Genomic DNA, 27,700 nt, shown 5'->3' with positions numbered 1-27,700 from the left:
CATCATCATGGCTCTTAATGTTAGTTGTATTTGGAAAGGGCTCCTTGTAGTCTTCTTCCTCCTCATCTCTGTCAATGGACAAACGTCAGGACCGTAAGTAATTTTGAATGGTTTGTACTGAAGAACACATTTATTATCTGTTGTGCATGTTTTTAAAAATGTTCTTTTTTGTCACTCTTTTCCAGTAGATAAGAAAAAAATATATATTGTGTAGAATTAAAGTTTTGATGATATCACCTGTATTGAAACAGAAGTTAATGTTGAGCAATGTTACACTGGGTATAACCACATCTTTACAATTACTAAATGAAAAGGGGTGAATTAAGACTTCAATATATTGTTTGCTGATAAGCAATAGCAAAAGGAACTGTGTAAAAAAAAAAAAAAGATTTTTTTTTTTTTTACTCTTTAATTGTATCTAACCTATAATCAGAATCAGAATAAATAACCTATACTCTAAAACTGTATAATACTGTATTATTTACTCTCCACAGCTATTTCATGGTGACATTTCCTGCAGTGATCCAGTCAGGATCTGAAGCTAAACTGTGTGCAAGTCTTCTTAAGCCCAATAAGAGTCTTGTAATGAACATTTATCTGGTGAAAGGCAACCAGAGCACATTACTGCTACAGGAGAAAACGAATGAAGAGTTTCACCGCTGTTTTAACTTTCAGGTCTGGCACCAAAATAATGTCATCAATCATGTTTCTTTCAATATGCCATTTTGTTGTCAATACAGAATATTATTTCTCATCAGGCTCCACAGATGGAAACAGATTCTGTGCAGAAAATGAAGGTAGAAATTCAGGGGGAGTCTTTTGAGATGATTGAAGAACGAAAAGTCATGTTTCGACATTACCATCCTTTGACCTTTATCCAGACTGATAAACCCATCTATATACCAGGACAAACAGGTGAGCTTTAAATGCTTAAAGGCCAAACTTCAGCAAATAATGTTTGTGTCACTGACTTAACAGCTATATGGGGTGCTTGTATTGAGAGAGTAGTGAAGTACTGGGTCATGGTTAAACCTGCATTTTGCTTTTGTAGGAAGGCTAGTGAACACAGTGTTCTAAAATATGTTTATTTTTTGTTTTTATTTATATTTTGTTTTGCCAATTGCTAAATGTTTAAAGAGAATGATATATATATATATATATATATATATATATATATATATATATATATATATATACACACACACACACACACACAGTACTGTGCAAAAGTTTTAGGCACTTGTGGAAAATGTTGCATAGTGAGGATGTCTTCAAAAATAATGTCTTCATAAATAGTTTTCATTTATCACTTAATGTCATACAAATTCCAGTAAACTTAAAAAAAAAAAAAAAGCTAAATCAATAAAGGTGTGACCACCTTTGCCTTTAAAACAGCACCAATTCTCCTAGGTACTCCTGGACACAGTTTTTCTTGGTTGTTGGCAGATAGGATGTTCCAAGCTTCTTGGAGAATTAGCCACAGTTCTTCTATATATTTAGGCTGTCTCTATCTGTTTAGGTTGTGAAACATCTTATGTGCCTAAGACTTTTGCACAGTACTGTGTGTATATATATATATATATATATATATATATATATATATATATATATATATATATATATATATATATATATTACATATGTTTAAAATTATGTACACTCATACTAGTCATTTTAGTCTAGAGAAAAAGGTGCTTTATTAAACATGGTGCTGGGCACACATTTATGAGCACCGCCATGTTGAGATCACATGACCAGTCAAATATTAGTCGCATTATCTTCATAATCCTCTTTAATTGGACGTTTGTTTTTATAACCATTTATTCAAGATTTGAAACTTTATTCATATTGCTGTCGTTTTATAAAAGCTATAAGTTTCTCAGCTTTATGTTGCTCTTTTAATCGTGTCACTAGCCTTGAATGGACTTACGGGTCAATTTTACTAGTTTGAACTTTTAACCCTCCTGCGTTCTGAATCTACATACACCGTTTGCATTCACGGGTCAATTCTGACCCGGTGGAATTCAAGCATTCATAACCCGATGGTATTCATCTAAAACTATATTGTAAATCATAAATAAGTTCTTAACTGTTCAAACATGTAAAAACTTTGATATTTTTGGCATGTTAACTGACAAATTTAAAAGTTATTAATTAATATGCTATTAAATAATGAAATGTAGAAATTCTTTGACATTTAAAAATATACATTTACTACAGCAAAACCACTGTGATACATGTGTAGACATCTTTTTTATCTAAATATAACATGATATATAATGTATATTAACATCTAATGTGAGAATTACTAGTAATTTGAATGAATTTCCTATTACTCTTAACTGCTCAGTGCAACTTGGTGGTCAAAAGTTATGAAAGCAACATATTGTTTTTTCAACTAATCTTCATCAAAACAACTGTACAACTCAAGTATAAAACATTAATACATCTTCACTATGTTTTTAAGCATAATCTATTCTATTTACTTGCATGAACTTTCGAATGTTGATGTGTGAGTATGCTGCAAGCTGGTTCGGCATCAGATGGGTGCAGAATAAAATGTGGACAATTTCCTCTTTCAAGCCCTATTTAGACTAATGTGTGCATGAAATTTTGCTCTTGCCAAATCCCTTTTAGACAGTAGTACCACTGATTTAGTTTTTTTGTTATGTTTGTTAAATCTGTTGTGTCTGTTTTGTACAGGAATGTTTGTGTCTGTGTGTGAAGGTATGTGTATGTGTATGTGTGTACACATGTTGCAGTCACAGTGAGAGACAAGAAAGTGTGTGAGAGAGTATGGGAAAGAGGCAAAATGTTAGTGAAGTGTTTATAAGAAAAAAATAATTCATAAATGTACAAAAAAATCTACATAATATCATGTGTAAAACCACAATTGATGCCCAGGAACACAAAATATGTCAATTTTATTTAAATGGTTATATCTCTTTAACAATATTATAAAAAATAAATAAATAAATAAATAAATAAAAAAGGTATTGTGTATTTTGATAGTCTTAACAAAGTCACAAAGTTTGGTGCCTGTACTAAAAACTATGTTTAAGCTGGTTGGCTGATTTTAGCTGGTCACCCAGCCTAGTCAGGCTGGTCAGATGGCTGGTTTAAGAGGAGGTTTAAACACTTTTTAACTGGTCAGGCTAGAAGAACTGCTTGCCTCTCAGCTAAACAAGCTGTGCACCAGCTTAGCCAACCTGACCAGCTAAACAAAAGTGTTCAGAACCCCTCTAAAACCAGCCTGACTGGTTATGACCAGGTTGGGCGACCAGCTAGGATCAGACAACCAGCTTAGTTCAGCAACAGAGCAGCAAAATAATTCCTTTTATTATTATTATTATTATTATTATTATTTCATATTGCAAATTTAGTTGGCTGTTAAATATATTTATGGCTAAATTTTTCTTTAATTTTTTCCACCTGCCAATTGGCTGTGGTCAATTTTGTACCCTTATCACAGCTGATGTCATGTGCTCTGGTCATAAATTTATTAAAAAACAAAAACAATATGCTAAGTAGTATGATGTAAACAGTTCAATGGTCTACAGACCTGTAAATAGAAGAAAGGAGCTGTAAGAGATAAGTAAAAGTAGTCTGTTGTTTTGACAATTGCCAACAGCTTTTAAAACACAAGAATAGCCACCTAGTGTCCATTTGCCAGCAGTACTGTCATATTCAAACAAATATTACACTTTTTCTCAGTCGATTTTATATATTTCTCCAAACTATAATCAGTGCTCTCAAAACAATTCACACAGCGGACGAAACAGACACTCAGTTTTGCAAAACAATTAAATTTCACTGCACAATGAAGCAACATATTCTTTTCTGATAATGCATTTATTACAGTTTTTTTTCAACTGCTTACACACATTTTCAAAACTTTGCCTCTTTTTTTTCCAAAACTTTACACACAAATCCAAGAATTGCACACACAAAATGCAAAATGCCTCACATCTCTCACAAAATGAAGCACTGCATTCAAAATATCACAAACACATCTCAAAAGCAAACATTTGTCTTACGTTGCAAACACCTTTGCCATCATATTATATTTTTGGATATATCATATACACACAGTTATTCAGAACCTAAAGCTCTTCTTTCATGAGCTCCTATGTACATTTCTGTACAAGACTGAAAGTAATTGGCAGAGAGATGTTAAAAAATTCACGGTAAACACGAAAACAAGATTGAAACCAAACTATTTATTTTTTTACTGTAAGCATTTGTGGTTGTGAATACAGTATTACACAGTACGAAAGAAAAGAAATACATCAACCATGTGTAGTTGGATGGAAACCAAACATAATTTTGAAAAAGGTGATTATTCCAAAGGAATGGTGTGTGTGTGTGTTTGTTTGTTGGTGGGCGAGATGGTTGGGTGTCTCTAGGCTCCATCTCTCCTCCGGGCTGGGTCCGGCCACAATACTTCATCCACGTCACATGCTATGTACTCTCTTGCCAGACACCATGGAAAGAACCTCCTTGTATGGCGTATCCAACCTTGGATGGAGGCAGTGTCAATGTCTCCACTTGCCTCCTCCATTGCCTGGAGAAGTGTCATGTTGACATAGGGACGACGATCATAAACTTTCCAGCACCATGTGAAGAAAAATTCCTCAATAGGGTTTAGAAATGGTGAATATGGAGGCAGGTAGACGACAGAAAAATGGGGATGAGTAACAAACCAGTTTTGGACCTGATGGGCGCAATGAAAGCTGACATTATCCCAGATGATGACAAATCTTGCCTTGTCTTCATTCTGCAGACCTTGAAAAAGCATTTCATGAACAGCATCCAGAAAACGTATGATGTGATCAGTGTTATAGGGGCCAAGTGTGGCATGATGGTGCAGGACACCATTCTGTGTCATTGCAGCACACATTATAATGTTTCTGCCACGTTGTCCAAGGACATTAACAATGGCCCTTTGTCCAATGACATTTCTCCCCCTTCTTCTGGTTTTGCTGAGATTGAAGCCCACCTCATCCACATAAATGTATTCATGGACGATGGCATGGGCATCCATCTCCAAAATTCTCTGAAGACAAAAGAATATGTAGGTCAGTATATGCACAACCCAATAGCCTGACTTGGTAGGTGCAAGTCTGATGTATTGGAGAAAGTGTTGTATGCATACATCCACAAAGTCATGTCGAAGGTTCTTGACTCTGTCACAGTTCCTTTCAAATGGGACCCTGTACAGCTGTTTCATTCTCAGTTGATTTTTCTGGAGGACACGATGTATTGTTGAGGGGCTCACAGCATTTATGTTAGCCAAAATTGTGGCATCATTAAGGATATGATTGCGTATTTGGCAAATTGTTATAGCATTATTGGGTAAAACCAAATTCGTGATAGCTGTCTCTTGCTCTTGAGTGAACATGTGACCTCGGCCACCATGAAACCTTCGCCTTTCCATTCTGTAGAAGATTCAAGAACAGTGTGAGTGTGTGCCATAAACTGTAACATAATATATACTGTTTTATACAATATAGTCAGAATATCTTCTTAGAGTCAGCTGTACTGTTGTACAGTATGATAACCCACCAGACTGTGACCAATCATACAGTGCACTGCAATAAATGGATGCATGGGTGCTAAAATATATGTATTATAGTATACCATATGTTATGCTGAAATAGCTATTATGAGTACATTAGAACATGTGTACATTACAGTAGATTGTTACATACCTGTTCTCATTTCTAAAGGTTCGAATTATACCCGCCACTGTAAATCGACTCAAATTAGGCTAGACTCTCTGTCCAGCCACTCTCATTGTTAAACCGTGGTTGATCACATGATCAATGACAGTAGCCCTAATCTCATCAGAGACCACTCTTCTTGTTCCTGTTCTTTATCCTCCTCCTCTTCCCCGTCCGACTCGTCCTCTTCTTCCCCTTGCTCCCCTTCCAACTCCTCCTCTTGCTCTTCTTTGAACTCCTCCTCCTCTAATTCGAACTTTGCCTCGTCCTCTGGCTCTCCCTCCAACTCCCCTTACTCTGTCTGCATTGTTTGCATCCATTGTTCAAAACCTATAACTTGACCTTTGGCCTATTTATAGGCCTATTCTAAAGCCATGATTGGTTGGTGTTATGTAAAGCAATGAGTGTTTGCACATGTGAGGAGTTAGTGTGAGACACTGATGAATTAGTGTGGCATTTTGATTGGTTGTGTTTGAAAAAGGAAATCAAGATACTTCCTGTTAGATTTTTGTGTGTTACATAGAGAATTGTGTGTTGTGTTTTGCAAAAAGTGTTTTATGAAATTGAAAACTGAGTCGAAGGCCGAGAATTAGTGTATGGTTTTGCAGATTTGGTGTGTGGTTCTGGTGTTTGAGTGTCAGGTTTCAGAAATTGTGTGACAAGTAAGGATTTTGTAAGCCGTTGAAAAAAACTGTAAAACTAAATACTAACATCAAAACTATAGATGTGTTCTCTATTGAATTCATAACATGTTCAGCTATAGACACACAAGTCTATGATTGAAATAACACATTTATCATAAAATCCACAGTAAAGACCTTTTTCCATATGTTCTCATAAAATGTCTCTAAATTTCTAGTTGTCGCTGTCCTTCCTCTTCCAATGCCATTCCTCACTCTTCTTCTTTTTTGTTGAGATTGAAGTCACTGTAGATCTGCTCACATTAGGCCGAACACTCTGTGTGTCATAGAGAGACCATAATTCATAACACGATCAATTAGAGGGACTCGCAGATCATTTGAGCCTTCTTTATTCTAATCTTCCACCCTGATGTCCTCTTTCTGTTCACCATTATTACACCATCTCCATTTGGTCTTTCCTGAAGTCTTTCCATGCACACACCTGACAGAGTTGAGAAAACATTCCCCTTTTCTCATCACTTCTTCCTCAGATTTTCTCTTTCTTTACCCACTCTACCTCTTCTTCTTCCTCATTGTTTGTTTGCCGTGAATTTTCATATTTGACCCCTTTTATAGATAACAGAGTCATGATAGTTGTGTGAAAGGTTTAGTAAATTGCATTTTCTTTGCTGTGTGCATTACTAACTCTGCCGATATTAATATGATAATATAATAATATTAATATTAACCTGACATGTGCATTTGATAATATGACTTTAATATAGTTGTCGGTGTTAACTGTTTAGAAAGCATGAGTTTTGGATCAAAGAAATTTGTATGTAGTGTTTCGAGAAAATGAGGAAAATCAAGAAAAATGCACAATCTGTTTTGGACAATTACAAAGTTTTCAGATGGCTGTGTTAATTGTATGAGAGCAGTGACCTGAGTTTGGAGATATGCGTAAAATCGATCGAGAAAAACTGTAATGGAAGAAATAAATGAGTATACAGAATGTCTTTATATGAAATCAAGCGATAGTGCTTTAGCTGCGACAACAATCAGCTTGTTTACATTAAAAAGAAGAATTTATAATTTTGTTAATACATATTTCTGTCTTCACAGTTAATTTCAGAGTTGTTACCATGGACACCAACTTTTTTCCCTTTAATCAGCAGGTCTGACAAGACTTCTCTTGAATTTTAATACAATTTTAATACACAAACATTTTTTGTGCAATGGTTTTTATAAATGTTATCATATTAATATTACAAATTGATCAATTGCTATTTGTTGCTTTATTTACAGTATAGTACAGTGGTGCTTGAGGTAAGAGCACAAAACCTTCTTTCAACTTTCAAATTGTAACATTTTTGAATGTCTGAAATATTATCATTTTTTCTACTCAGTAAGAACAGATTCTTTCAAGAAGACCTCTGGTGTATGAAGCTGACAATGTCTGCACTGTGTCTTCTTTGGTATTAAATAGGACAGTCAACATAACAGGATTGGTCAATGGACAAATATTTCTTCAACAAGGTGGATATTGCAGCGTTCTTATGAATTAAACCCAGAAGCCCGTCAAGGCATTTACACACTGAAGGCTTCTATTGGTGACAGGATGATCACACATACTTTTGAAGTAAAAAAGTATGGTAAGTCAGAACAACAAACAAAATGCAAATTTCATGAATATCTTTCATCATTTGACTATAAATAATTGCTCCCCACTGACTTCTAGTTTTGCCTAAGTTTGATGTTACTGTAAAAAAACCAAGTAAAGTGAGTGTTGCTGAAGAGGAACTGACAATCGAGGTTTGTGGAAAGTAAGTGATTTATTTTGTTTTCTGAATTTAGAAAGCCATAATACAGAAAAAGAAGACAATGTTTTCTTTCATTCATAGCACATATGGATACTTTGATTTTATTGCTTTCTTTTTCTTAATTGTATCTTTATAGATTAGTTGCTTAACTCAAACCTGGACTGTAGATCAATTGGTTGAACATTTTTTAACAGATACACTTACGGTCAGTCCGTGCCAGGTAAATCATGGGTGAAAGTGTGCCGTGATATTTACCATCACTTTTCTGCCCAAGACATCATTACACTGTGTTTGAATGAAACCACTGAGGTTTGTGTGTTGTAATGTATTACAAGCAATGGTATGTCATATTTTTCCTCCATTTATCCAAATAATTCTCTATTTAATTAATGGTTTGTATTCAAATATTGCCATCAGATGAAAGAGACTGGCTGTGCCACCCACACCTTCAATACATTGGTCTTTTTTAACTCTACATTAAACGATCATCTGGAAAATGTTCTAAATGTTGAGGTGAAAGTAACAGAAGAAGGAACAGGTGAACTGTTATTGAGCAAATCTTAGCAGAATGCATGGTTTAGAATTAAAACCAGAGCAACATGTTTGTATTTTCTTAAAATTTCTTAAAGAGTGGGTTTAAAATTTCATTGAAAAATCTATATAAAAATTTATGTTGCCCACATTTCTTGATTGATTTTGTTTATATTGTTTTATTTTTTATATTTATTTCTATATCCATTTATTTTTGGAGTTCTAAATATATTAACAAGGGACATGCAGTAACCATACTGTCTTTTTCACAGATATCACCATGACAAAATCAGAAACTATTAAAATCTCTTATGAAATTGGCAAAGTCACACTGATCGACTTACCCAAAACATATGAACATGGATCAGTTATAGAAGGAAAGGTAAGTCTAAAATCAGTATCTCAGTTCAACACCATGACAATGTAAACAATTATACATTGTTCATCATTTTTTCTTTCTTTTTTTCCAACAGGTCAAACTTACAAATTTCAAAGGAGCACCGATTCATAACAAAGCAGTATATCTTTTGGAGGGTCAAAGTTGGTCCCCCAAACTGCTCCAAAATCTTACTACGGACAGCAATGGACTGGCCAGTTTTTCACTTAATACATCTAGTCTGCCTAATAATAATATTAATCTGATGGTATGATGGTGTTCACTCAATGTTCTTTGATGATATATATATATTTTTTTATCTTCATAATGCATGAAGCTAACTTGTTATTCATTGTTATCCAGGCAAGTATGCATCCAGACTTTCATTATCGTAGCTCCAGAATACCTTACTTCTCTACGGATAAAAAAACGGTTCGGCTTTTCCAGCCTGCAACTCCATATACCCCAACATTAAGTGAACTGACTATAAAAAAAACTGAGCAACCTTTAAAATGTGATGCAGAGGTTCCAGTGAACATTAAGTATTATTTTGTTGGAGAGACTGTTGATGATTTTAATACTGACATTGTCTACATGGTGAGTACAAACACTACTTGTTCATTAGCTATGTATATGCAGTATTACATTAGTAGTACTGTATATTGCTTCCTTTTGGTTTATTTAACACTAAGACTTGTTAGCATTGTGTTGTCTTTCTTAGGTCTTGTCCAGAGGCATGATAGTTCATCATGGATATGAGAAGGTTGAAGTTAAGGCGTCAAATGGAATATCAAGTGGCTCGGTGACATTCAGACTGTCTGTTGATGGTGATCTTGCTCCAGTAGTGCAGATTCTGGCATACTGTGTTCTACCCAGTGAGAATATAGTTGCTGGTAGCACAAATTTTGACATTGAAAAGTGTTTCCGAAACAAGGTAGGTATAAAAATCACATTGGGATCACATTGTGGTTATCTTATTTGAAACTATTTTGGGGGCATTTCATAAAAGTTAAACATCCGACTTGTTGTTGTTCCAGGTGTCCCTGCAGTTCTCACCAGCTAAAGCAGTTCCAGGTGAAGAAAATACTCTGCAGCTCTCAGCTGAACCTGGTTCACTGTGTGGCCTCAGTGCTATAGATCAGAGTGTACTGATCCTGGAGTCAGGAAAACGGCTGAACACAGAAAAGGTGAAGATGCTTTAAAGTCAGTGTGGAACATAAATCTTGTAAGAAAAGATTGTTACCTTTGATATTTCTACTTTACATCATTGTTGGAGTTGACATGATGATTCTGGCTTAACAGTAACTAGTGCTAATGTTATTATTTTTCTCTCAAAATTGTCATGAAAGCTTATGTTTGATAATACATGTTAAAATCAGACTGATAATGTGTGAACATGGTCCCATCACAGATCTTCAGCATGCTTCCAGTGCAATCAGTATCAGATTATCCTTATGGTGTTGAAGATGAGCAGCAGTGTTTGCATGTTAGACCCCGTCGAACTGTCTCAACAGGCCACGCCTATGAAACCTTTAAGGTAACAAGCGGCTCATATTAGTGACAGTGAAGATAATGGTAATAAATAAAAGCATAAATGTTGTCTAAAATAAAGTACAATCTTGATTATTCTGACAGTTATTCCAGATTTTTGTTTAAAATACAGTGCATTCAGAAAGTATTCAGACCCCTAATTTTTTTTTCACAATTTGTTATGTTGCAGATTTATGCTAAATCTTCTTGATCGATTTTACACCAAACTCAAGGTCACTGCTCTAAAAACAATTAACAAAGCCATCTGAACACTTTTTAATTGTCCTAAACAGACTGTGCATTTTTCTTGATTTTCTCGAAACACTATACACAAATTTCTCTGTTCCAAAATACATGCTTTCAAAACAGTTCACACAGACAACTAAAGTAAAGTCATATTATCAAATGCAAATCTCAGGTTGTCAAATCCATTCATATTAATAGTTTTTAATATAATTACTGTGTTAGTAATGCACACAGCAAAGAAAATGCAATTTACTACATTTTTCACACAACTATCAATGACTTATAAAAGTCAAATATGAAATTCAGATCAAACAAACAATGAGGAAGAAAAAGAAGAGGAAGAGCAAGACGAAAAGAGGTGCAAACTGAGAAGAGGTAGAGTGGGTAAAGGTAGAGGAAATCGGAGGAAGAAGTGATGTGAAAAGGGGAAAGTTTTTTCAACTCTTTTATGGGTGAGCAAGGACAGACTTGAGGAAAGACCAAATGGAGATGGTGTAATGATGGTGAGTAGAGAGAAAGAGGACAGTAGGTTGGAAGAGTAAAGAAGACACAGAAGAGGCTTAATGATCTGAGAGTCCATAATTGATCATGTTATGAATCATGGTCTCTCTGAGACACACAAACTGTTCAGCCTAATGTTAGCTGATGTACAGTGACTTCAATCTCAACAAAAATAAGAGGGAAGAGTGGCATTGGTCTGTGTAAGGGGGTTCAGTGGAAAGGAGGAGGCGAGAACCGGCTTGAGAATCTAAATAATAGTTTAATGATCAACTTAACCCAAAACACACAAACATAACCACACACAGGGCAGCTGCCTGTAATTCTCTCTCTCTCGAACTGTCGTCTACGGCCGCCTTTATCCCTCGTGTGCCCCATCAGGCTGATTGGGGACCGGGTGTGCGTCATTCCAGCCCGGCCCCGCCCTCCTCGGCTCAACAGTCTGCATGCCACAATCAATGTCCATAAATACTGTACCTTATGTGCTTATAGTGCTGTCTTAGGTCCATACAGTATAGCAAGATGCCTACGTTTATACTATAAAAAAGGAAGAAGAAGAGCAGGGAGAACTAGAAATTTAGAGAACTTTTATGAAAACACATGGAAAAAGGTCTTTACTGTGGATTTTTATGATATATGTGTTAATTCAATAGTAGAATTGTGTGTATATAGCTGGAAATGTTATAAATTCAATAGAGAGCATATCTATAGTTTTGATGTTAGCATTTCGTTTTAATAAATGCATTATCAGAAAAGAATGCTTTGTTTCATTATGCAGTGAAATTGAATTGTTCTGCAAATCTAAGTATCTGTTTCGTCAACTATGTGATTGTTTTGAGAACACTGATTATAGTTTGGAGAAATGTATAAAATCGATTGAAAACAAATTTAAATTATAATTTTTTTCACATCAATCTACACTCCATACCCCATAATGACAAAGCAAAAAACAGATTTTTGATGACTTTGCAAATTTATTAAAAAGTAAAAACTGAAATATCACATTCACATAAGTATTCTGACCCTTAACTTAGTACTTGGTTGAAGCACCTTTGGCAGCGATTACAACCTCAAGTCTTTTTAGGTGTGATGCGACAAGCTTTGCACACCTGGATTTGGGGATTTTCTGCCATTCTTCTCTGCACATCCTCTCAAGCTCTGTCAGGTTGGATGAGGACTGTTGGTGGACAGCCATTTTCAGGTCTCTCCAGAGATGTACGATTGGGTTCAAGTCCGGGCTCTGGATGGGCCACTCAAGGAAATTCACAGAGTTGTCCTTAAGCCACTCTTGCATTGTCTTGGTTATGTGCTTAGGGTCATTGTCCTGTTGGAAGGTGAACCTTCGGCCCAGTCTGAGGTCCTGAGCACTCTGGACCAGGTTTTCATTAAGGATATCTCTGTATTTTGCTGCATTCAGCTTTCCTTCAACCCTGACCAGTACCCCAGTCCCTGCCGCTGAAAAACATCCCCACAGCATGATGCTACCACCACCATGCTTCACCACTGGGATGGTATTGCGCAGCTTTCATGTGTCTTGCACTGAGGAGAGGCTTCTGTCTGGCCGCTCTGCCATAAAGCCCAGATCACTGGAGTGTTGCAGTGATAGCTGTCCTACTGCAAGTTTCTCCCATCTCCACACATGATCTCTGGATCTCAACCAGTGTGACTATCGGGTTGTTGGTCACCTCTCTTACCAAGGCCCTTCTCCCCCGATTGCTCAGTTTGGCCTGGTGGCCAGCTCTAGGAAGAGTGCAGGTTGTTCCAAACTTCTTCCATTTAAGAATTATGGAGGCCACTGTGCTCTTGGGAACCTTCAAAGCAGCCGAAATTTTGTTGTAGCCATCCCCAGATCTGTGCCTCGACACAATTCTGTCTCTGAGCTCTGCAGGCAGTTCCTTTTACCTCATTGCTTGGTTTTTGCTCTGATATGCATTTTCAGCTGTGAGACTTATATAGACAGGTGTGTGCCTTTCCAAATCATGTCCAATCAATTGAATTTGCCACAGGTGGACTTCAATCAAAGTGCAGAAACATCTCAAAGATGTTTCAGAGAAATGGGATGCACCTGAGCTAAATTTCAAGTGTCATAGCAAAGGGTCTGAATACTTATGTCAATGTGATATTTCAGTTTTTTCTTTATAATACATTTGCAAAGTTATCAAACATTTGGTTTTAGCTTTGTCATTATGGGGTATGGAGTGTAGATTGATGTGGATTTTAACCCTTTTAAAAAGCATTTTAGCACAAGGCTGCAGCATAAAAAAAATTGAAAAAAGGAAGGGGTCTGAATACTTTCTTAATGCACTGTATATTGCCATTACATTTAGTTTGGTTTATCATTGCTTTTTGACAGAAAGTAGGATTGAAGATGGCAACAAATTTGGCTGAGCGTGAACCTAAGTGTCTGACATACAGGGGCTTAACTTATCACAGATACAATAATATAGGTACATACTATATTATTACTCAATTTGCTGTTATGTGATGTAGTTTTTATGTTGTTTGTTTGTTTGTTTAATTTGTACAAATGAAATAACTTTTAATTTTGGATACAGTAAAAGTGTTAATATTCAAACAATCAAAAGTTTGACTGATAAAAACGTCATTTAGTCTAATAATAAGGAAGTGCCAAAGATGGCTAATATCAAAGAACTTATGTTATTATTTTTAGTATTTAGTTTTTATAATTTTTCATGGGCCTTTTAGACACAAAAGAGAATGATTCTATGATAATCCTTTTCACATACAAACTATCTATTCTTCTTCTTCTTAGTGATGTATCGTCATCGTCCTCCTGTAATGTCTGTACAAGCAGAAGGCGGATTAAGAATGAATGAAAGAGATGCTCTGTTTGTGACAGTTCGGACAGTCTTTCCAGAAACGTGGATCTGGCAACTTTCTGAAGTAGGGTAAGTGAAGCAGGCTCAGTAATGTCAGCTTAAACAATACTTAGGACATCATATTAGAACACATCTTTAATGTATAATTTCCATCATGCTAAGTATTGATATGATAATGAAACTGCATAGGACTGAAAATACCTTGCTTTCTTTTCAGATTCCTTTTCCTAATTCAGTGTTTTATTATCCCTATGCTGAATGTTATCATTGATAATAGGACAAAGTCAGAATAAATTTTGTTGTGATTCCACCACAGGGACTCAGGATCAACACAGCTTCCTGTTAAGGTTCCTGACACCATCACCACTTGGGAGACGGAGGCCTTTTGTCTGTCCTCCAAAGGTCTCGGTCTGGCTCCTCCTGCTCAGCTGACAGTTTTCCAGCCCTTCTTCCTGGAGCTCTCTCTGCCTTACTCCATCATCCGTGGGGAGGTCTTTGAGCTGAAGGCCACTGTCTTCAACTATCTGTCCAAGTGTATCATGGTGAGATTTCCAAAACAGTCTTATCAAATTTCTAACATATCAAATAATAAACTAATCATCTGTCTTTCCATGACAGGTTAAAGTAACTCCAGCTCCTTCTTCAGACTACACTCTTAAAGCCTCCTCTGATGATCAGTATTCATCCTGTTTATGTGCTAATGAAAGAAAAACCTTTAAATGGATTCTCACTCCGTCTTCTCTGGGTGGGTAATGTCTCTGTTGTTTCTCAATATAGTTTCTGTACTCTAAAAAAAAGCCCATGTCGCAGTTACTGTAAGCTCTATACATATGTTGATACATATGCTTGACTTGTATTGCAGGAGTCTTGAATATTACGGTCAGTGCAGAGGCAGAGCAGTCCCAGACTGTGTGTGACAATGAGATTGTGAGCGTTCCGGAGAGAGGACGCATTGACATAGTTACACGAAGTCTGCTTGTACAGGCCAGTGCACTTCAACAGCCACTGGATATAATTTACTTCCTATTCTAGTATTTATATTAGTATGTTATGATGGTGTTTCTCTTTCATAATATAGGCTGAAGGAACTGAAAAGACAGAGACGCACAGCTGGTTACTTTGTCCAAAGGGTTTGTTTGGTTACATGTATTTAATGTATTCCTCATTCTGGGATTTGCACAGGCAGTTTTACTGTGTTGATCAATGATGTTTTTATCTCTCTGGTCGATAGACAACAGTCTCTCAGAGGAGGTGAGTCTAACTCTTCCCAAATATGTAATAGAGGGATCAGCCAGATCATCTGTTTCTGTTCTTGGTAAGATTTGGAATGTACAAGCAGAAATGCGGAATTGAATGTGTGTCACTTAAAGTTTGATTTCTGAAATGTAGCAAGTTCACTTCCAGACACAGTGTATATGGTTTGACATTCCACTTGTAGGAGACATATTGGGCCGTGCACTGCAGAACCTTCACGGATTATTACGGATGCCATATGGCTGTGGAGAGCAGAACATTGCTGTTCTTTCTCCCAATATTTACATTCTACAGTACCTGGAGAATACTGAGCAGCTGACCTCAGCCATCCGAGAGAGAGCCACCGGCTTCCTTAAGAGTGGTAAGAAACATAAATGATGTACTGTACTTAAAGACAACCTCTAAAAATAATACTGTTTGATCCTACTTTATTCAGTTTTGAATGTCCATCTGGGAATGATGGTCTTATCAAACAAATAAATGCTAATTAATATCAAACTAAACAGGATACCAGCGACAACTGAACTACAAACATAACAATGGTGCATACAGCACATTCGGCCATGGTGAGGGGAATACATGGTAAATATATACTTTTCACTCTCAGTTTTGACTCTCAGAATTTATAACAAGGTAAATTAGAAAAACAAACCAAGGTGGATGGTGCAAAGAATTGGATTCAAGAGAAGTGGTTTGTGGAATTAATTGACATTTTCTGGTTCAAAACTTTCACACCACCAGGTTGACTGCCTTTGTCCTGAGGTCATTTGGCAAAGCACAGAAATACATATTTATTGATCCACGTAATATTCAGAGTGCAAAGGATTGGTTAATAAGCAGGCAGAGTCAAGATGGCTGTTTTATGCAACAAGGAAGACTGTTCAACAACAGAATGAAGGTATGTCATTGGTAGGCCCACAAGTAATCTGCAACAGCATTCACAAAGTTTGCTCATTAAATATTTTGACTAATTTTGACTTTCATCTACCAGTATGAATGTACTTTCAGCTCAGTTTGGAACATTTAACCATGACTTATACACAATTCTACAGGTTCTTTCAGGGCCTCATTGTTCTCTAAACATTATCACAGTAACACAAAGTCTGAGATTACCTCTCTGTCTACTGTAACACAAAAGATTTTGTTGATAAATTGAGTATTTTACTTTATGTTCCTTTTATTTCTCGTGCATTACAGGGTGGAGTAAATGATAATGTGACCATGACCGCCTACATTACTGCATCATTGCTTGAACTGGAAACTCCAGTAACAGTAAGTTTATCCACAGGGAAAGATTGGAAAATAAAACATTATATTTACATTAGACTAACATACCATATGATTTTGTTGCAGGATCCTGTAGTCTCCAAAGGTTTATCATGCTTGAGGTCTGTCATTGGGAATCTCAAAAACACTTACACCAGTGCTCTGCTTGCCTACACTTTCAGTCTGGCTGGAGAGACGGACACTCGACAAACACTTTTAAAAGAGCTGGATGATACTTCTATTTCAGATGGTAAGGAAAATGTTAGTGTTGTTTCCAGAACAATATTTTAGATATACACTCACTTAACACTTTATTAGGAACACCTGTACACCTATTTATTCATGCAATTATCCAGAGGTGGGTAGAGTAGCCAAAAAAATAAATAAAAAAATACTCAAGTAGAAGTAAAAGTACTAACATAAATAATTACTTGAGTAAGAGTAAGACAGTATCCAATTAAAAGAGTACTCAAGTAGTGAGTAACTCGTTACTTTCACAAATGACATAATAGACATTACCTCCCCTATATTCCATTACATAATACACATTTAGCACGTATTACAGAGTTAATATTATTATTAATGGAAATTCTGTCATCATTCACCATCATGTTGTTCCAAACCCATATGACTTTCTTTCTTCTATGCAACACGAAGTAGATATTAGACAGAATGTTTGCCTGAGTCACTATTTACTTTCAGTGAATTTTTTTTTCTCCATATTTTGAAAGTGAATGGTGACTGAGACTGTCAGTCCCTAATATTCTGTTTAACATTTTTTGTGTTCCACATAATGCAAAGCATCACACTGGTTTGGAACAACATGAGGGTAGGGAAATGATGACAGAATATTAAATTATGGTTGAGCTATCACTTTAAAGGGGTAGTTTGCCCAAAAATAAAAATTCTCTCATCATTTACTCACCCTCATGCCATCCCAGATGATCTTGGCAGATCTGGACGAATTTGTCAACAAGAGAGGTTTGGAAGCATTTCTAGTAATTATTACAGTGAAAACGTGAAAATGTCCCACAAGGACATTATATATAATGCTGAAATTTAAACCAAAGCAAGATCATGCTTTATTAATGCCTTCTTTCACTATTTCATAGCTTTTAAAGTCCTGTGTGGATTCTTATTTCAGTGTAGTTACAGTTTTCCGTGTAGTAAGTATTTAGATCATTAGTTCTGTACAGCAGCACTCTAATTTCTAGTGTACATTTGATCCACACTGCACTCCACAACGGTTAATTGCCCACAATCCACCATGGGGAAGACGTACGAGCTGGGAGTTTACTGCTTCCTTCACTCCTGCAATGTTTTCTTTCACGCTGAATGTATTAAATTACTTTCTGACAAATCATTACTTTTTTTGTTATTAACATTTTTATTGATTCATAAATTAACACAAAAAATACAACAACATATATATAATGAATCAAACACTTTAAACATTAAACCCCCACTGTATCCCCTCCCCCTACCAAACTCTCAACCCACCCTGACCCCCCCACGAACAACCCTGTGGTAAATAGAATATAGATACACACACAGAAAAACTAAAACAACAACATAAAATAACATACAATAATCAAGTATAATAAAAAAAAAAACCTAAACTCTAAATTACTCTTTCCCCCAGACTCTGAATTAACAGGGAGTAATACACTGATGCCTCAAGACCCTTCCCAAAAGCAGCAATCACCACTTCCAGAGTATCTGCCAATCTAGGGGGGTGTATGCTACTCCCAAAAACAGAGCAGAGCAGGTGGCGCAGCTGTAAATACTCGTAAAATTGAGATCTGGGAATCCCAAAATGTTGAATCAAATTTTCAAAAGATCTCAATACTCCACTCTCATATAGGTCACCAAGTGTATTAACCCCCCTCACAATCCAATCTGACCAACAGAAAGGGGACTTATTAATACATAGTTTAGGGTTCAGCCATATGCTCGAGGCTACGTTTAAATAAATATCAGAATTAAACACTCTGGACACTTTTGTACATATCGAGTGCAAATGCAAAATAACGGGGTGCGACTTAACCTCTCCAGCTAGTTTAATCAAAAGGCTTTGCAGTGGCGAGATAGGGGCAAGAACTTCCTTTTCAATACAAAACCAGGGAGGAGCTCTCTCAGGTGGAAGCGACCAATGAGCCAAATGTCTAAGACTGAATGCGTAATAATAAAACAAAATCTTGGGTAGGCCTAACCCACCTTTGTCAATCGGCCTATGTAACTTATTGAAATTTAACCTGGGACGTTTACCATTCCAAATGAAGGACTTCGCTATGCTATCAAATTGCTTGAAATAAGAGAGGGGGACATCTACAGGGAGAAATTGTAGCAGGTAGTTAAATTTTGGAATGCAATTCATTTTAAAAACATTAACCTTCACAATCATCGATAAGTGTAATGAAGCCCATCTGTCCACATCATTCCATCGCTCAAGGGATCAAAATTATCTCTGACTAAATCAGACAAATTTGCTGGGAATAAAATTCCCAAATACTTAATTCCCTGTTTGGGCCACTGGAAGGCACCCGGCTGGAAGGCCATTACTGGACAGTACGCTGTCAAAGCCAAAGCTTCGGATTTAGACCAATTGACTTTGTATCCTGAGAATTTGGAAAAGGAGTTAATAATTCTGTGGAGGCAAGGCATAGATCTAGTAGGGTCAGAGACGAATAATAAAATATCATCTGCGTAAAGCAGAAGCTTATGCGCCACACCTCCGTCACCCCTGGAAAATCCTTCTCCTTTCTTATCGCGGCTGCTAATGGTTCCAGGGCAAGACAGAACAATAATGGGGAAAGAGGGCAACCCTACTCTATCCAGAGTAAAATAATCTGAAATTAACCCATTTGTTTGCACCGCTGCTACAGGGTGTCTATAAAATAACTTAATCCAACCAATAAATGTACTCCCGAACCCATACCTTTCCAAAATCTTAAAAAGATTATCCCATTCTACCATATCAAATGCCTTTTTGGTGTCAAGAGAGATGGCAGCGACCGGAGATTGATCATTCGCTACTGACCACATGATATTGATGAGATGCCTAATATTATCAGAAGAGCTACGGCCTTGAATAAACCCCACCTGATCTATATGTATAAGTGATGTCATAACTTTACTTAATCAATTAGCCAGAATTTTGGACAACATGTTTACATCTAACTGGATCAGGGAAATTGGGCGGTAACACTTACACTCGCTTGGATATTTGTCCTTTTTTAGAATCAGACTGATCCGGGCTTGTGTCATGGTTGACACGCTGATTCTGTTCTTTAATGATTCCGTATAAACTTCTAACAAAAGTGGAGCCAGTTCTGTAGCATAAGATTTGAAAAACTCAGAGGAAAAGCCGTCAGGCCCCGAAGCCTTGCCTGTAGGCAAGGCCTTAATTACCTCGCCAAGCTCCTCCAAGGTTATCTCGACAAATCATTACTTGATTAAAATAACATAATAACATATAGAGAGGCAAAACATACAGATACATTTTAAAGTGTACTCTTTATTTGATCAAATGTGTTTACTCTTTATATTAACACACAGTATATATTAAAAATGACAAACAGAATGAAGATTTATTGTATTAATATATTATTTAATAAGAATAACAAGTAAGGCCCAAGTATTTTAAAAGTTCACATGTGATGTTTTTTCTTCAACAGCCCCAGAGATCCGACGCTTTGTGTATACGTCAGCATCCGAATTCACTCACTCATTTCGTTCACTCACTGCTGAGATATAGCACTCACTGCCATTCACTATATAGGAAACAGCGAACGAGTGAACGTTTTCGGACACAGCCACTCTCTTCGCCATACGATCGCCTCTGCGCCTGCACATGCCACACCTCGCTGTGCACGTGCAGAAATGCTGTCTGTTTTCGCTCCAGTTGTCAATCACATGAACAGCAGAGCCAAGGCATTTATTTACACTTAACTTGGATGTTTACATGGATTTATAGTTAATCCGCCTGAAGTAGCTGCGATAGTTTCCATTACCCCTGCAAGGGCGCGTGGTAAATGCGTAAATACTGCTCATGACATGCGGGACGCGGGACAAAGCGCACTGATATATTGCTGCACTGATTTAAAAATATACACATAAAAACTGATGTCATAAGAGCCCAGTTACAGAATCACACTGAAAATTACCATCACCTAACACAGAAAAGCCCGTGTTATCATTAGAGCCAAAGCTTACCTCAGCGTGCTGCCTTAAGTTGGAACTGTGATTTTAATCTTGAAATTTCCGCTTGTCTTGGTGTTAAATGAAGGCATTGCATGACAAAACTATTATTTTTTTCACTGTGCGGAGTGAAGAAAGTGTTTCACTTTGAAGAGTTTGATGCTGCAGGCAGTGACTGAGTGACAGTCTGTGACAGCAGCATGCGGCTCTGTGTGAACTTCCGCTTTCGTAAAAGTCCCATTCAATAATCTCTCAATAAATTATGCATTAATTAAAATTAAACCCAGTAATGTAACGACAGGAACGCTGCCCACTGTAAAGAAGTAAAAGTTAAAAAAATTTCATTAGAAATGTACTTGAGTGAGAGTAAGAAGTACCCACTTTTAAACCTACTCTAAAAGTAAATTTTTTTCCAAAAAGTTACTCAAGTAAATGTAACGGAGTAAATGTAGCGTGTTACTAGGAGCTTCAGTTAATGTTCACATCAGCCATCAGAATGGGGAAAAAATTTTTATTCCAGTTATTTCGACCATGGCATGAGTTGAGTATTTCTGTAACTGCTGATCTCCTGGGATTTTCATGCATAACAGTATCTAGAATTTACTCAGAATGGTTCCAAAAACAAAAAACATACAGTGAGCTGCAGTTCTGTGTACAGAAATGCCTTGTTGATGAGAGAGGTCAACAGAGAATGGCCAGACTGGTTTGAGCTGACAGAAATGCTATGGTAACTCAAATAACCACTCTGTACAATTGCAGTGAGCAGAATAGCATCTCAGAATGCACAACACAACAAACTTTGATGGGCTACAACAGCAGAAGATCAAGTCGGGCACTTTATTATGACCATAGTGTTCCTAATAAATCTTTCTATATTACAGACCACATTACAGTTTTTTTTATTTATTTATTTATTTTTTTTTTTTATCTGTTGGATAATTCTTATTGTAGTTTCTTTCTCATGTCCCATTTATCCATGTTTCCTAAAGGAGGTCATCTTCACTGGTCTCAGGTTGCGTCTGATGATGCGTCTGATTCTCTGGCTGTGGAAATCAGCTCATATGTGCTGCTAGCTGTTCTCACTGCAGATTCAGTCACTACAGCTGATCTGGGTTATGCAAACAGGATTGTCAGCTGGCTTGTGAAGCAGCAGAATGCCTATGGAGGATTCTCCTCCACCCAGGTTACTCAAAACTACTTTAATTTAACATAATATTGCTAAATGTACTGGTGAGAATGGGTCAAACTAACATTAGTGAACATAACTGTTTATTTATCCACTTTCATGTTGTAATGATGATGCTGTGATGTTATTAGGACACAGTTGTGGCTCTTCAGGCTCTGTCTTTGTACGCCACTAAAGTGTTCCGCTCAGATGGCTCCAGCACAGTTACTGTACAGTCAGCAGGAGACAATCACCACTTTGATGTGAATCAGGACAACAAGTTACTGTACCAGGAGAGGCCACTGCAGAATGTTCCAGGCAAATACAGTATTGAAGTGAAGGGCTCCACCTGTGTGTCTGTGCAGGTCTGTATGTCTAGGTTCTTTCTTCCACATATGTTTTTCCTGATATTATCACGTCTTATTGTTTGTTGGGAAAACTCTTAGGAATTCCAAAAAGTACTCTATATGGGCATTTAATTCATTCAAGATAGAATTTGATCTTGTCACTTTTATAGTTAAGCACCAATTCTACTTGGCACTGTAGACACTTGGCATTTTGTTGTGCATTGTACACCTGCTATGGGATGGTTTGTGAATTTTTCTCTTTTTGTGTTGACTGTTTATTCCACTCTCACAGATGGCTCTGTTCTACAACATTCCCACTCCTGGCGAGGATAAAACATTGAGCATTGAAGCTACGACTGAGGGAGTTTGTGAACAATCATCTAGCCAAAATTTCATGTTGAAATTCACTGTCAAGTATGAACAGATTTGAATTTATGACAAAGTACTTTTCTTCCGATTATGGCTTAATATTGACCTACAAATAGCTTTTTGTAGGTAACTTAACATCATTAAGACAAATTGATAATATAAACTAAAATTACACATTAGGTGTTACACCTACAGTGAATCAACTAAATTAATCACAAGATAATATTTGAATGACGAGACACATTATATAAACTCTTCTTCTGCTATGTAAATTGTACTTATTCTTTTTTTTTCCACTTATTTGTATTTTATATATATATATATGTGTGTAAGAAAGCAACTCTTTCAACTTGATCTTTTACAGATATGATGGTTCACAGGAAAAAACTAACATGATCATTGTGGACATTAAACTGTTATCAGGATTCACAGCAGATACATCTTTGGTGCGTATCCGCTGTGAACAAATTTGTGAAATTTCTAGTGGTTTGATGTCTTTAGACACAGTATCTGCATTATTTACAATAGTAAAGAAACATTTTTCATATCTTTGCTGTCTTTGTAATATCATAAGAGATGTCTTTACATAGCAGAAAACTAAACACATTTTCCCCACAGCTTGGAGGTCCTGCCACACGTATATTTGTACCACTTGTGGAGCGAGTTGATACTAAAGATGATCATGTCATTGTGTATTTGAAAGAGGTGAGAGAACTGCACATTCATATGATGAGAATGTAAGTAATTTTTTATCCTAAGTAATATAAGTAATATCTTTTATCCTCTTGCAGCTTGAAAAAAATATTCCGATGAACTACCAGATACAATTGAAACAGGTTGTTCCAGTGCAGAATCTCAAGCCAGCTGTAATCAAAGTCTATGATTACTACCAAACAAGTAAGATTTAATATCCCAATTTTATATAAAGTCTCCCATGTTTTATGAGGATCATTTCAAGCTGAAATCTGCTCTTCAAGAAAATTCTCATAAAAGAAAGAGTCCAGTATTACCTACAGTGAAGAAAACATTTGCATGTGTGAAGTTCATATAAAATATTGCCATTCTTGAAACATGTAATTCAAATGTACTTATCTGTGATTTAGCTCTTTTAAATGTTACACAACTCATGAGTATGATGGATGATTATCAAAACAATAATGTGATGTTGAAATGTGAAAAAAGCTGTCTTGCACTCCGTTTCATGTCACTAGAGCATAGCACTTGTGTCTTGTGTTTAAAAAACATCAACAGTTTTATTAAGATGTTTCTTGTAAAAAAGTGAGTTCTGTGCTGATTATGCAAATTTAGGGTACACGCCAGATTTTCTTGTTAAAGGAATATTCCGGGTTCAGTACAGGTTAGGCTCAGTTGACAGCATTTGTCGCATAATGTTGATTACCACAAAAATGTATTTAGAACGTATTTTCCTTTTTTAAGAAAAGGACAGACGTGTCAGAATTACTTTTGTGTTAATCAGCATTATGCCATAATGCCATGCTGTCGATTGAACCTAGGATATTCCTTTAAAAGAGGCTTTCCTGTATAGTGAACACCTGTATCAAATGCCATTAAGCTAAAACATTTTCCTTTTTCTTCAGGTGATCAGTCAGAGACGGAGTACTCCATCCACTGTAAATGATACAGTATGTTGTTGCTTCAGTTCTGCAGCTCCATAGTACACCTTGAATAAAGATGTTTGAACACTCAAATGTTTCATTTTATATTGTTTGTTCTTTTTCCTGGGCAAAACTTCATTTCTTCATGAAACACACTTTTAAAATGTTATTTTTGGCCTTCTATGTCTAACACAATCCATAAGCCAAAGTTGAATAAACTCACAAAATTGTATTAACTCACTGAATACATTTTTAGCAATGTCTCAATCTAATTTAAGGAATAGTTCACCAAAAGTGACAATTCTGTCATAATTTACTCACCCTCACCCCTAGTTTGTCAATCAATAAATGTAATGAAAATAATTAATTTAATATGTTGTATTATTGTAAAATATGGACCATGCTAACCAGACAAACTATGACTTTGTTGATGTGGACTCTTGGTTGACAATCATACAGGCTAGAGGAGCTAGTTCATGTCGAAATGTCTGTCCCATGGAATGGTTTGCAGTTAATATGTGTTCTGCAGAAACAATTATTTCATCAGAATACACCACTGATTTCGAATGGCTGTGAATGGAGAAATAATGCTTTAGTTTTATTATATAAAAAGAGGGTTTTTTTACCAGACAAAATTTGACATATTGGTTGATAATAGCTGTAGGCTGGTGCTAGTTGACCTCAAAATGGGTGTCCCATGGTGTGGGTAGAAAAAAACGAATCAAAAAGGAGTAAAAGAGATTATCAACTCTTCATCTTGCCAGCTTGATGCTGCTGCAAAAGTTTCCCTCAAACACTGCCATTCTGTCATCTCTGCACCTATCTCACATTTAATACAGATGTCTTGCCTCTGCCACTGTGCCAACTGCTGCAGTTCTAAAAAAAAAAAAAAAAACTTAGATCCAGCAGATCTCTCAAACTTTTGGCCTATCTCTAATCTACCTTTCATTTCTAAACTCCTGGAAAGAGTTGTTGCCTCCCAGCTACAATCTTTCCTCGCTCATAATAATCACTTTGATCTATTTTAATCTGGCTTTTGCTCATATCATAGTACTGAAACTGCCCTCGTTAGTGACCTAATGACCTAATGTGAAGCATCCTTGAGCTCTGGAAAGGTGCTATACAAATGAAACCTATTATTATTATTATTATTATTATTATTATCATCATTATAAAGCCACAAAAAAAGTTCACTCAGAAGTCATTAGGAGTGTCAAAGAATTTTCAAATAATAATAAAAAAAAAATTCCAACTTTATATCTCAAAATGATCGCTAAAAATTAAGAATAAAAAACATAGCTTCTCACAATTCCAACTTTATGTTTTGTAAATATAATTTGATATACATCAAATTGATGTAGGTCAGCAGTATCGTAATTGTGAGATATGTGAAATGACAAGAAATTACATTGCAACAAAGTAACAATTGTCCAAAATTACAATAATGAACACACGTCTTTAATACATTGCAATGGTGAAAACAACATTTACGGGGGAAGAAAACTCATCAGTTTACAGCAATTCTCCCACTCAAACTGAGTGGGTGTAGGTGGTTCCTGACCTTTCATTGCAGTGGTATTGTTTGTTTACACATGATAGAGAGGTCAGTAGCCTTAAGTTTATTTCTGTGTAAAAGAGCATAGTTTGTACAGATGAGATGATCTGAACATTTTAGTATTTTCCTTAAAGATCTTCTTTTTATTGACCATTTGAATGCGTCTTGATAACAAGAGTCAACAGAGGAGACCTGTTTTGACAGCAAAAAAATAAACTAAATTATTTTTTTTTTAAATAAATTTGAAGAGAATGTACGTCTGTCCCTCACAGAAAGCAGTTTTCTGTTTTTAAGAAAACAGCGCTGCAGTGAATAAGGTCTATTTCCAACATGTCTGAAAACAAGTTTAGTCACTAAGAGTAGACTCACATTCAAACATATACAGCTCAAATAATAATAAAAAAAAACAAAAAAAAACAATTGAAAATCTAAGTCATGTCAGATTATACTGGTTGCATCTATCTCCATCTAGGGTTAAAATTACATTGTATATAAGACATTGTATACATCATAAAATAATTCCATGAACAAATGTTCAAATTGTACAATCAGTTTCACATCCCAGGATTAACAAGACGTCACAAATTACGATCAGAACAGAGAACATTTTATACTGTGGAATAAATGGTAAAGAAAAGTGTGAACAATGAAGGGCAAGTAACCTATACAGTATTTGCAACTGGGAAGGGCCAGAATTACATATTGCGTAGTTTGTAACGGTTCTGCAGCTACACAATCCATAAGAGCTAAGATACTGGTTATCAAATTAAAGCGTTGGTTATAATTCGATTTTATCACTCATTCCTGTTTTTACAGTGCATTTCAGAGTTGTCACCATGGATAAAAATTTTGTACCACTTGATCAGCAGGTCAGTTGTGTTGTCTTTTTAACATTTAAAATATACGTAATATGTGCAAAAGATTTTAGACACTTGTGAAAAATGTTGCATAGTGAGGATGTCTTCAAAAATAATGCCATAAATAGTTTTCATTTATCAATTAACATCATACAGTAATTTCCAGTAAACATAAAAAAAGCTAAATCTATGTTTGGTGGAAACATGTTTAATTACTATTTTCTTTCATTTACAGTATAGTACAGTGGTGCTTGAGGTGAGAACACAAAACCTCCATCTGTAAAGTCACTCATGACAAGCACAAATTTGAAGCCGTATTAACACTTTGAATATACAGTATATTAAAATAGGTATTTTTTCTACTTAGATTTGATAACAGAAGTCAACACAGAAGACCAATTTTGACTGCAAAATATATGATGAATGAACAGAATATTCAGACCTTTCATTATTGTATAATGGCAGCATAATTGCATCTTTAACTCTTGAGTTGTTGAACTGTGAATGGTGAAGGTAGGAAACTTATTCACTCTTAAAAAAAAAAAAAAACATCCTGGTTACTTTCGTAACCTCCATTCCCTGACGGAGGGAACGAGACTTTGTGTCAATGTAGTGACACTAGGGGTCGCCCTTGGGAGCCCCAAGTACCTCTGATCTTTGAGAAAAGGCCAGTGGGAGTTGGCGAGTGGAATTTGCATGCCACTCCCCCAGAAATATGGGTATAAAAGGAGCTGGCTCACAACCACTCATTCAGGTTTTGTGCTGAGGAGCAGAGACAGGGTCCCGGCCATTTCAGCGGGTAGTTCAGTGTTGTGGCAGGATGAACACAACGTCTCGTTCCCTCCATCAGGGAACGGAGGTTACGAAAGTAACCAGGACGTTCCCTA

General features: G+C 36.3%; 1 protein-coding gene across 1 annotated transcript; it reads left to right on the top strand.

The window, feature by feature from the left end:
• LOC127422566 (alpha-2-macroglobulin-P-like) lies at nt 1-24,494 on the top strand. Its single transcript, XM_051666194.1, has 34 exons — nt 1-93; nt 495-675; nt 759-915; nt 7,466-7,518; nt 7,649-7,669; nt 7,830-7,995; nt 8,082-8,166; nt 8,358-8,472; nt 8,581-8,701; nt 8,967-9,076; nt 9,168-9,338; nt 9,434-9,667; nt 9,792-10,004; nt 10,108-10,257; nt 10,482-10,607; nt 13,698-13,791; nt 14,118-14,253; nt 14,501-14,726; nt 14,803-14,929; nt 15,047-15,168; nt 15,263-15,314; nt 15,416-15,499; nt 15,623-15,799; nt 15,945-16,020; nt 16,180-16,336; nt 16,636-16,710; nt 16,792-16,954; nt 21,894-22,087; nt 22,222-22,434; nt 22,709-22,830; nt 23,150-23,231; nt 23,404-23,490; nt 23,577-23,682; nt 24,384-24,494. The coding sequence occupies exons 1-34, from the start codon at nt 8-10 to the stop codon at nt 24,422-24,424; spliced, it is 4,323 nt and encodes a 1,440-aa protein (XP_051522154.1). The 5' UTR covers nt 1-7; the 3' UTR covers nt 24,425-24,494.
• Nucleotides 24,495-27,700: the final 3,206 nt, after the last annotated feature.

This window comes from Myxocyprinus asiaticus, chromosome 31, assembly GCF_019703515.2.
Source record: "Myxocyprinus asiaticus isolate MX2 ecotype Aquarium Trade chromosome 31, UBuf_Myxa_2, whole genome shotgun sequence".
Lineage (NCBI taxonomy): Eukaryota > Metazoa > Chordata > Actinopteri > Cypriniformes > Catostomidae > Myxocyprinus > Myxocyprinus asiaticus.
The sequence above is the reverse complement of the archived record's forward strand: the minus strand, read 5'-3'. Positions and strand labels throughout refer to the sequence as shown.

What these genes read in the sequence shown, in the direction of transcription:
- LOC127422566 (XM_051666194.1), top strand. Translation starts at nt 8, where the DNA reads ATGGCTCTTAATGTTAGTTGTATTTGGAAAGGGCTCCTTGTAGTCTTC. An exon ending in ATCTGTCCAAGTGTATCATG is followed by an intron (nt 14,727 to 14,802) that starts GTGAGATTTCCA and finishes TTTCCATGACAG; the next exon opens with GTTAAAGTAACTCCAGCTCC. An exon ending in CACCGGCTTCCTTAAGAGTG is followed by an intron (nt 15,800 to 15,944) that starts GTAAGAAACATA and finishes CAAACTAAACAG; the next exon opens with GATACCAGCGACAACTGAAC.